This window comes from Lathyrus oleraceus, chromosome 2, assembly GCF_024323335.1.
Source record: "Lathyrus oleraceus cultivar Zhongwan6 chromosome 2, CAAS_Psat_ZW6_1.0, whole genome shotgun sequence".
NCBI lineage: Eukaryota > Viridiplantae > Streptophyta > Magnoliopsida > Fabales > Fabaceae > Lathyrus > Lathyrus oleraceus.
The window spans coordinates 159,643,224-159,654,651 of NC_066580.1; the positions used below are offsets into that span (position 1 = coordinate 159,643,224).

General features: G+C 35.2%; 1 protein-coding gene across 3 annotated transcripts; it reads right to left on the reverse strand.

Moving 5' to 3' along the window:
* Window positions 1-2,301: 2,301 nt before the first annotated feature.
* Window positions 2,302-11,220, reverse strand: LOC127118666 (kinesin-like protein KIN-4C). 3 transcript variants are annotated; one of them, XM_051048906.1, is made up of 27 exons: window positions 10,858-11,220; window positions 10,634-10,780; window positions 10,361-10,516; window positions 10,033-10,277; window positions 9,720-9,859; window positions 9,034-9,158; window positions 8,556-8,592; window positions 8,367-8,458; window positions 8,136-8,252; window positions 7,940-8,053; window positions 7,707-7,790; window positions 7,299-7,503; window positions 6,928-7,037; window positions 6,651-6,743; window positions 6,416-6,508; window positions 6,219-6,335; window positions 6,033-6,113; window positions 5,788-5,859; window positions 5,620-5,710; window positions 5,499-5,521; window positions 5,302-5,387; window positions 5,008-5,079; window positions 4,434-4,658; window positions 4,129-4,273; window positions 3,834-3,899; window positions 3,200-3,754; window positions 2,302-3,006 (listed from the first exon to the last, which is right to left on the reverse strand). In XM_051048906.1, the coding sequence occupies exons 1-27, from the start codon at window positions 10,996-10,998 to the stop codon at window positions 2,593-2,595; spliced, it is 3,846 nt and encodes a 1,281-aa protein (XP_050904863.1). In that variant the 5' UTR covers window positions 10,999-11,220; the 3' UTR covers window positions 2,302-2,592. The 3 variants fall into 3 exon arrangements, with proteins under 3 accessions (XP_050904863.1, XP_050904864.1, XP_050904865.1); XM_051048907.1 differs by having other exon boundaries at window positions 4,434-4,655; window positions 10,858-11,219; XM_051048908.1 differs by lacking the exons at window positions 9,720-9,859; window positions 10,033-10,277; window positions 10,361-10,516; window positions 10,634-10,780; window positions 10,858-11,220 and adding an exon at window positions 9,549-9,594.
* Between the last annotated feature and the right edge of the window lie 208 nt (window positions 11,221-11,428).

Sequence of the window (11,428 nt, forward strand, 5' to 3'; positions counted from 1 at the left end):
ACAGGATGAAATCAAAAGATAACCAGGCCATGGCAACACAAAGAACAGGTTAGAACAAAACGGAATAAAAGCAGATACTGTCGCGAATGCGACTGCTTCGCCTAGCGAAAGCCTAACGAAGCTTCGCTGCGTGCTCGCCTAGCGAAGCGGCTAGCGAGCACCTGCGGGATTTGGATTTTCCATTGGTACCTGCACGATGTTAAAGATTCCAGATCCTATGGCATTCACCTCATAAACGAAATTGTTAAACAGTCAAGGCATAAATCACATATTCATACACAAATATAACCCTGTGGGCCAAGCCTGAGGTTACCTCATATATTCAGTATTCAACCCGAGGCATAGAGTAATAGGAACAGAGGCATACCTGATGAGAGACCTGTTAAAATTGGAAGGCAAGGCCGGATTGGCGAAGCAACGTTTAGGGTTTGCGTGAGGCGGAATGAACTCCTCAGGGCTGCCCGAAGGTTGCTGCAGAGTAGTTCCTAGGTTTGAAACTCCACGTGAACTCCAAGTCTATTTCTCAGGGAATTTCCAAGTGTCCGAAACCCTACTGAAACTCTTATATTTATAGCTGATTTTCGTGGACTTGTGGGCTTGGAATGAGGGAGACCCAAAATTTGTTATATTTTAATTATTTATTTATTTTTCTTTTTTTCTTTTTTTTTTTTTTTGAAAAACTGAAGGGTAAATTTTGGGGTATTACAGGTGCAAAAACACCTTATGGAAAATCCAGAATGCCCCTTAGATTTCGGAGATGCATCTCCAGATGCACCCTTGCACCATCTTATGACGCACCAAATGAGTGTCACCCCAGAGTAAAACAAATTTTTATTCCGAAGATGCATCTTCGGGTATTTTCGACAAATATATTGATATTTGAGCAACCCATTGGATATTCCGGAGATGCATCTTCGAAGGTTTTGGGCGAGATTGTAATATATATCACATTTGCATGTCAGATATTTACAGAGGAGTATATCTAAAATAAGGAAACGTGATTTTGATAAAAACAGTCACCTGTATGATCACATATCATGCTTCTTTTTCACTCCAAACCCTTTCCAAAAACCCTTCCATTCTCAATCAACATTTTTATTTCAAATCTTCATGTTTGTGTTTCATCACATCAAAGTGAGTAAAAGGAGATGGAATTCCAAGTAATCATCATTTATTTCAAACCTTATTGATCACATTAAGTTTGTTTTTAGTCTGAAATAACATGTTTTGAATCTGGAGATGCATCTCTGAAATTTGTATGAATTCATACGAATATGTAGCTGTGTGACCTGTTTGTTCTCATTTTTCCAGTTTTGTTTACAGTTTTAGCAATTTTTAGTTTTTTTATTGTAAATCATTAAATATGGTGCACCCCAATGTTTCCCCCAAACATGTTGTGTCTCTGGATGCCAAAGGTGTTGTTGTGAATGAGGTACATGTTGGCAACCAATTTAGAAATGAGTAAGAGTTTGAATTTCGTTATCACATGCTTCAATAGATTCGTACAAAGGCCTCCAAACTAGGATTTGATGTAGTACTCGGAAGGTCTGATAATGGTTGGGATATAAGAGAGGTACATTTGTGACAATGACATTCTAAAGAAGTGGAAAATATAAACCTCTCCGGATTTTTAAACTAGGTGACACATGTTCAAGAAAATGTGAGTGTCTCTTTAAGTTGTATGGTATACATAAAAATGACTTGTGTGAAAAGTTAGATGGTCATCTAATTGCGTGTCACCTCATGTCAAAAGAGAAGAAATGTGTTTCAAATATTACATTGAATTTTGGGTTACAATACAAAAGATCTAATAAAAAAATAACTAGTAATACTATATACACTAATAGCTATGTAATCAAAAGGAAATTTTTTAATGCACCATATGGATAACTAACACACCCCTAAAAAAAAATACAATAATATCTCAAATTTCGGAGGTGCATATCTAGACGCATCCAAACAGACACAATTCATTCGTTTTCGTAACACGATAACTAAATTTATTTTGGAAATACATTTTTAAAATACATGTAGTCATCAAACTAAATGTATGAGATGCTGAAATCTATCTCTAAAAATTGAGAAGTAATTTCAAAATTCTATAGATTCTTTTCCACCTCATTAGGATGGAATAAAAAATTCCGAACCAAAATACAGAAATGTTTGTTAACCACTAATTGGAAGTCATCGACTCCAACTCGACAACATTTATCGAAAACATTTGTGACCAAAAACCACAAATGTTTTCAACTTGACGTAATATTTAGTGAAAACACGTGACCTAAAATCTGAAAGGAACAATTATCTAATGAATGCATAATTGTATTAATTTAACAACTGTTGATGATCCCTAGCTCACCGTCACACATCTCATAATAATCTAGAAATAGAAGCCTACCATTTTGCCAACTAAATATACATACTTCTTTGTCAACAATACATACAACATAAGTCTCTTCAAAAGAATCGCCATAAGAGTATGGCATTGTCATGTGTCATAAATTCTTATGTTTAATTAAGAATTCAGAAATGGAGGGTTGCAGCACTAGCAGAGCCCATTGTTCTCGTTCTTAAGTGTTCTTTTGTTCAATATCAGAGCTCATTGTTCTCTTTTGCAAGTGTTCTTTTTTGACGAATTGGATTTGTAGCATCAACTTCTGGCTCCTTTTTTATTGATTCATCTTGCTTACTAGCATTCCTATCCCCCAATGGAAGGATTGTACTGAATGACCCTTGCTTTTGCATGGCCCGTGGTATCCTCAAAGGTATTTTCGTGTCATTAACCTCCGGCTTTGGGGGCATTGAAGCATTATCAAATTTAGGAGGATGCATTTTCTGTGGTATATCCACATAGACATTTGCTTCACTGATGTTAGCTTTCTCTTTCTTGGAGACATCTGAATCACCTGACTGCGAGGAAGATGGTGGTGGTTCTGTAACAAGAACTACCGAGGAGTTCCGCCGCCATTTCTTTCTCTGGTTACCCGTTGTTGCATTTGATTTTGGCTGGAAAAGAAGGTAATGATTGTTAACACAGCTACCAGAAATGAAGTTCACAAGCAGTTCACAAGAATATGAGACACGTGTGTATCGGATACCGATTCCCGACAACACCGGACAACCTCTCAATGCAGTTCACAAGCATGCATTGAATGACTTAAAAAATTAAAATCATGAATTTTATCAGTGTACTACGTACCAGTGAATTTCCAATGTCCGAGAGAGCTTTTCTTGGCACATTATCAGTCTTGGTTTCAGCAGGCCCCTCAATCAATGCACCCTGAAGCAACTCAGCACCTTGAGTAGCAAGAAGGCGGTTTTTATTTGCCTCGTCGCTACCGGAATCATTTTCTGTCACTTGCTGCAACTCATTGGAGCTAGATCCCCCCCTGTTTGCACACTTGGATTCCCGGCAACTGCAAGAACTTCCACATCCAATTCCCGTAGCCCTGCACATGCATTTTGATGTTTTGCAAGAAGAGGATTTGCTACAAGAGCAGCAAACATCTGAAGCAGTTTTTACTGGTGGAGCATCTGGTGCTTCTGTTGAAATATCTTTGACATCATCTGAACTTGTAATTGAATGATTTTTCTCGAGGCTTGAAAGTTCACCGGTTTTGGATTTTCTTTTCCTGCCGTTCAGTTTCGCAGACTCTACCCATTCATCATCTGTTGCATCTACAACATCATACTCATCTGATTCTGGATCTGATATTTCCATATCCTCAAATAAAATGGTAGATCGCCGGTTTTCCTATTTGATAACCAATGAATCATTAACAATAGAAGTCACTAATGAAATAATATTCGGAATATCTGTTTGCAAAACCTACCAGCTTCCGTAAGTCATAAGGATGTCCTCCAACATAATATCCTGAATTTCGCATAGATTCTGACCTCTGCAGAAATTAAAAATTATTGTAAAAAATGTAAGGAAAATAAGACATAACGACATATAGTTTGTAACTTAAATGTGTAAAGAAGAAAATTTTATTTCATAATATCAGTAAAATCCAGTTTGCCTTGCAAAATTATTTTGAATGCTTAATCAAGAAGACGTGTTCATTAAAAAGGGAATGACATCTCAAGGTCAAAAGGGAATGACATCTCAAGGTCAAACATACTAACCATCAAATTCAATTGATGATCAAGTCCATCCCTCTGCATTTTCAACTGTTCAATTGAACCTCTTAGACTAACTATTTTCTCCTTTAGGTAACTTATTTCCATGTCCTTGTCTCTGCAGATAAATTCTATTTCTCGCAATGAACACCTGAAAATATAGAATAACGCACACAAAAAATCCAGTTAACTTATGAACTACTTGAGATTTGACAGGTGTAGCATTTTAACAGAATATAAATAATTAAAAAAACTTTTTAAACCATCTTGGTTAAACATCAGTGGAAAATAGACTTGAAAATTAGCTCTACCTAGACGAAGATGCTAGATTGAATAAATAGTTCATCAAATTCTTGGCATCAGCAAGGGATCGGACTTGGTTCCAACGTCCCTTGCCACTGAAAACCCTCTCCCGCTCTTCTGCCTCTGATAATTGAGATGCCATAGAGACTAGTGTTGTAGAAGAAGTAGCAAGCATATTATCGAGGGCAAAAATTCTTGAGCTTCTTGCAGCCGGCGACATTGATACATCACTGCTATATTGAAATTATAAGGGTTAGTGTTGTAGATACAGATGGAAAAAAATGAATAATACAGTAGGCATCATTCTTATCATAAAATTGTTTTTAAAATGTGAATGTGTTACAAAAGAAATAGTCACTGACATAGTGTGATAAGAAAAATAATAAGCAAACAAAGTGTGATCCGTATGTTATAAGATAACATACTCTTGAGAAAAATTAATCACAAGGAAAAATGTAAGAGACACTTCACATATTTGAAGAGAGAATAGCAATGTACTAAGATATTTTTAAGATATTCTATTAAATAAATTAGCAATCAGTCAAACAGACATTATTGTAGTAAGCTCATGGTTTTTATCACCTTGTATTGTTTAGCTTCATCTTCTCTGCTTCTTCTTTTAACCGGGCACTCTCCGCGGCCATTTCAGCCCTCCTGAAATTATTAGTAAAATTAAATGAGTATGAGTAAAAATTCAAAATTTGCTGATCAACTACAATCATGGGAACACTCAAAAACATCTAAGCCAGAATAATGAGTAAATCAATTATTGTTTTCTCATCTTTTAAGTTCGCATCAATAATAGAGAATATATAGTGTAGCAAGATAGTGAATAATGGTCTCAAATGAAGAAGCTAAAAATAAAATAACACGTACACTTCCATTTGACGTTGATACTCTGAACGCACTTCATGCACTCGGACAGTAACTTCAAGTTCATGCTCTATCGCCTTCATCAAAGCCTTCAAATAAAAATGTGTCAAGTAGAAGCAACCAAAACCCTCAAGAAAATCACAAACATACAATATTTAGCCCCATAGGGCACTAATCAAAACTCACAAACTTAGCAGTACCTGAATTCCTGGACCACTGATACCTGTATACAAAAATAAAAATGAGACTTACTAGTAAAAAAAGCTTGCTAAATATACAAATATTAATATAAATGGCTAGATAAATCATAAATCTCCTAACCAGTTTCACGTGAGGAAGCCTTCCGAGATTCCAAAAGTTCTTTTAGCCTTTTTGTAGCCAAGGATGCTTCTTCTGTCTTCCTTTGCAACACCTAAATTGAAACACATTAATTGAGGGAAGAACCATCATCCTCAGCCACAACAACAGGTGATTTGGAAATACACTAACCATCTTTGTTCTCTGATTCAACGCTAACAGCTTATGTCTTTCATATTCGTTCTTTCTGCCCTCTTTTTTAAGCTGATAATTAAAAAATGGCAGAGAAAGACAGTGTTAGAATCATCACTTAATATCAAGAGGCTAGCAGATAAGCTATACTATAATATAATGGAAAACTCATCCATACTATTGAATGGAGTGATCGATGTATTTTTCAAATAAGTTTTAAGAAAGCTCATCCTTACTACATTTACCTGGAGAACTTCCTTTTCACGTGAAGCTTTCCATAACCTAAATTGTTCAGATTCTTGCTTAATTTTGTGTTGCAGTTGAACCTATTGAAATGAACAGTCAGTAAAGAATGTAAGAAAATATAAAGCAAAAAAGTATAAAGTATTTCAATGTATGAATACAAGCTCCATTAACATGAGAATTTGCACCTTTTGAGATTTAATCCTTTGGATCTCATCCTGCAGTTTCTTGGCAGCCTCGTCACCTTTCTGTTTTTGTCTCAACAGATGAGCCTGAGCATCCTGTTTCTTCTTCAGCTCAGAGACCTGGAAAGTAAGTAATTAGTTCACTGACATAGCTGGAGATATTCTTGTCTAAAAACATTTTTAAATAATAATAAATTTACCTGTGATTCAAGTGCATTTAATTTTTGAAGATATTCTTCCTTTAGTTTGTGAGTGCTATCACCGGAGGTGGATTTGAGTTCTTCAATTTCTCTCTACCAATATTACAAACAAAAAAAACAAAAAAAAAATGAGTTCACGGTAGTAAGCTTTTAAGTATAATAATAATAATAATTATCAATAAAATTTTCATTAAATCAGAATTCAACAAAAAACTTTTAGCATAGATTGAATTACCTGCAAATACTTTTTCTCGTGTTCCAACTCAAGAAGTTTCTTCTCATAATGTTGCCTGAGAACTGAAGCATTATTAACCAGCTTCATTTCAGCCTTCAACAACAACAAAAAAAGACAGTTCAAATATGTTCTATAATCAATACTAATTATAAAATACAAGCATGTATAAAACCATGAATTTGCATGATTTAACGAAGATCTTAGAAAACCAAAATGATCCAGTGTTTTCGTGTATTTAAAACTCAACATCCTCCGGAGACAATAAATTATACCATACCTCCTTCTGTTCAAGTTTCTTGTCCAATTCTTTGAGTTCCCTATCCAACTTTTCTTGAGCAGAAGAGTGTTCTAACTCCTTTTCACGAACATCTACCTGTTCCACATCATCTGCATACAAATTGCAATGCTTAAAAATTACTTAGTTGATGTTTAGGATTAAATAACACCTGAAAATAATAGCAAATAAAAAAAATTCCAGCTATGGGTGGAGGAGAAGCCTAAATAATGTGTTGTGCCTAGACTTAAGAAATCAATTTGTCATCTTAAAAATTTGATGGACTTAGCAAGAATAATACTAAAGTCAGCCTCAAGGAATCAATTAAAAGATAGACTACAAAATATACTGTAAAACAGTTAGGGAAATGTTACCTGTTATGCCCACAGGTTTGACATCACAATCAGAAGAATACTCATTGCCACCTGCAAATAAGCCATTCTTTGGCTGGAATTCGAGATCATCTGAATCAACCCAATCAGCAAAATTGCTTGATTTCACATTCAAACTTTTCAAGCGAAGCAATTCTTCTTCCAAATCATGGATCTTTGAAACATAAGACTTCATCAGGTCACAATCCTAGAAGCAAGTTCAGATCATGAGTCAGTGATGTACTATCTTGTTAGTAAATACTGACCATGCACTAGAAAGACTTAATGTGAGGAGTGATGAGGAGGTGGTTTGAGGGAAGTGGATATGGACTCAACTCCTTCACTAACATTTCCAACAATATATTAACATCTTGCATTTTTTTTAAAGGCAGTGACTTTATGTATTCGAACCTGGTTTGAACTGGAGTCAATCTCATCCCAAGATTTACCATTTCGAGCTGCTTCTATTTTCATCATCAATTGATCTTTCTCTAACTAAAACATTCAATACTTGGAGTTAGAACCAAATACTGTAAAGTCAAAAAAACGCTCAATGAAATTGCAAGAAACTAGCAACTTTGTTTCATTGGTAAGACTCCCAACATTTAACTAAAAACAGAAAACCCTTAGGATTGACTATACACCTGAGCATCGCAGGCACGTTGTTTTAAACTCTCACAGATTTGTCCACGTCCATGAAGCTCACGCTGTAGCTCTGCATTGCTTGCTTCAAGTAAGGATACCTTGTGTTTGAGGATCTGGGCAGGAGGATGAAAATCAGAAACATATAACCAGTAAATGAGGGATAAACTTCACACACTTCCTAAGAGAACTACGTACCTGAATTTCCTCCATTGGTCCACCACCAAGACCTTTAAAACATAAAAGTTCAGCCTCTAATTGGTCAATGCGACTTTGCAGTCTTTGCTGCTGGGCGCCCATTGGATCTCGATTAATCTAAAACAATAAAATTGAAATAAACATAAAATAAGAAACAACAACCCCACCTCATCCACAAGCAAATATAATAAAAGATCAAAACTACAAAGAACACTAACATAAAGCACTTACAATTGCCTTGTTCTGTATGTTTCGCGCACGATTTGCATACTTTAATGTATTCAAAGTCTCTTCAACATTGGTGTCTGCTGGACTAACACAAGCTGCAACATTTCAAACAGATTAAATGAGATGCATGACATTAAAAAGGTATAAATATTTCAAGAATCTATTGCAATTCATTGGGAATGAAGAGTGTACCTATCATCACAGTTTTGCTGTTCCCTCCAAGAGAATCCTAAGTATTCATTAACCAGTAGCATGTCAAGATAGCAAGATAACACAAAATCGAAACTTTATCATCACATTTTCAATCAACATTTGCTTTCAAGTTTCAAGTTAGGTGTTGTAATATAAATTCTACATGACAGTCAAAAGTTTCAAATGTCAAACAAGAAGAAATGCTCACACCCTCCCCAGCAAAACCTGAATGATGTGTTTTGTCTAGATATTATACATTTAATTATCTTACCAAGTAGAATAGAATTATTAATATATATTAGTAATATAATAGAAAATACAGTGTTGTTGAAGGTAAGTGTATTGCATTGCTTAAACAAATATCATACAGACCTTCGATAGAGTTACACTCCCTTCCCCAACAAATACCACGAGTAATTAGTATAAAAATTTTAGTTAAGTAGAATAAAATTATTTCTTTAACAAATAAAAAGTGAACCTGCAATAGTCGTGTTAACTTGCTATCTCGATACGGTACGTGGCCTCCTTCTTTTCGTTTCCTTTCATCCCCCAATGCACTTATTACATTTCCAAGCGTCAGTAATCCCTTGTTGATATGAATTCCTTAACATGAAAAATCAAATTATTGTCAAATAACCTGGGAAAACACAGCATAAAACACTTATATAATGATAGAAAGGTTGTGCACTAACTCAATTTTCAAAATTCTATTGAAACAAGTATGACAAACTATAGAACAAATTACTCTAATATACAAACTATATAAATATATTGGTATTACAAACAATCAGAACACCTTCTTTTAATCAAACTATTGTCAAATAAGTAGGGAAAACACAACATAAACCATTTATATAATGATAGAAAGGTGGTGCACTAACTAGATTTTCAAAATTCTATTGAAACAAGTATGACAAACTATACAGAACAAATTACTCTACTAGTTATATACAAATTATATAAATATATTGATATCACAAACAATCGGAATACCTTCTTTTAATCGCATTCCATCTGCACCCATTTATATGATAGAAAGGTGGTGCACTAACTAGATTTTCAAAATTCTATTGAAACAAGTATGACAAACTATATAGAACAAATTACTCTAATAGTTATATACAAATTATATAAATATATTGATATCACAAACAATTGGAATACCTTCTTTTAATCGCATTCCATCTGCACCCGTTCTTTTTGCTCGTTCAGAACCAGCAAGATCAACTAAATGCAATTTCGCACATAAGACATCATCACCATTCTTCTGTTCCATTGTGATGGTGAATATTGCATGTGAACGACTAGATAAAACAACCACGGCGTCATCATCTTATTATAAATTAATTTCCCACCTAAGTTGGAAGGATAAAAACTACTACGTGTGTAAACATTAATTACAGTATATTAGAACCAGTATAAAAATCAAACTAAATAACTAATAGGTGACATTTAAGATAAGTTTTGTTTACGGTACCTTGATTGGCTGTTCATGTTTGTACTCCCAGTTGCCCGTGACATGGAACCACGAGACAGATAAGAAGACATTTCTTCTTTAGTCTTGACTTCTGGCTCTGTCACACCAGCCAGGGTTATTCCCCCACTATAAGTCTCCCTAATTTGAATTGGAACTCTAGCAGGCCCGGCAAACTTGGCATTTCCAGCCAATTCTCCTTTAGAAGCATTAGGATCCAGCAGATCATATACCTCTTCTTTGAAAATCTATCATTTTTAACGAAACATGTTCAAAATCACCTATCTCAATGAGACAAAAAAAATCCACTAAAAAGACAGTATATTTTTACCTCAATAAACGAGACACGAATCAAAAATTCAGAAGACTCGTCTTTGAAATCCTGAACCCTGTTGAATATAGTTCTCATCACCTGAGGTATAATTCCTCCAGCACTATCCTCTCCACTATAATTCGTTCCCATGGTATATGTCTTACCAGATCCAGTCTGAAGAAGGAAAAAGTCAAAATTGAAATTCATAACAAACATAACAAAACAAAATTTTCACAATCATCATTTACAAAACCCAAAACCCTTCAAATATATGATAATTAAAAATTGGACCTGGCCATAAGCAAGAACAGTGGCATTGTATCCATGAAACAGTGCATCAACTAGAGGAGCCACACAGTCATCATATATGGCTGCTGATGGAGATCCCGTACTACCATACACAAAATCATAGGTAAACGCATGCGTCCCAATTTGCACCTACAATATAAACGCGTCCATATTAAAAACAGTTACAATTTCATAAAGTTAATACAGCTAATGAACAAGAAATGCACCTGAGGTTCACCAGGAGGAACAGTGATGCAATTGGTGCATCCATGAAGAAGTTCGGCCGTGATAAGCGGTCGAATATTCACCGCGACTCGAACGCACTGTGCTGAATCTGGATTCTTGGCGTTCGTTTCAGTGTGCTCCATTTCTAACGAGGTCAAAACGGCTATTGTTCTTGGATCTGTGAGTAATGTCAGTGGTTGAAGGTGATTAGGGTTTGGTTGAAAGGGGATTTTCGGTGTAAGAGAAGAAGAGAGAGTCGATGAGAAAGAGAGAAAGAAAGAAAGAAAGGGTTTGCGTTTTTGAAAAGATGAATTTGAATGTAGACGTTGTGGTTTTTAGATTAAATGAAATTTGAGAAAATGGCTCTGAGTCCGAATTCAAATGTAGAGTGAGATCATGCGCGGGTCACGTGCTTTAAGGAAAATGGTGAGACTCGTAACGGTACAATACTCTTTTTATTTTTTGTTTTTTCTAAAGGTTGTAAACGAAAAATTTATGGATGATGGTTTTTTTTGAGGGGGGGGGGGGGGGGGGGGGGCTTAAGTATTTTAAACCCTTGTAAAAATATGTTTA

Excerpts from the sequence above, each read along its gene's own strand:
- LOC127118666 (XM_051048906.1), bottom strand. The coding sequence starts at position 10,998 with ATGGAGCACACTGAAACGAACGCCAAGAATCCAGATTCAGCACAGTGC. Across the intron at positions 5,388-5,498 it reads TCAGTGGTCCAGGAATTCAG|GCTTTGATGAAGGCGATAGA; the intron begins GTACTGCTAAGT and ends TTTTATTTGAAG. Across the intron at positions 5,080-5,301 it reads TATCAACGTCAAATGGAAGT|GAGGGCTGAAATGGCCGCGG; the intron begins GTACGTGTTATT and ends TAATAATTTCAG.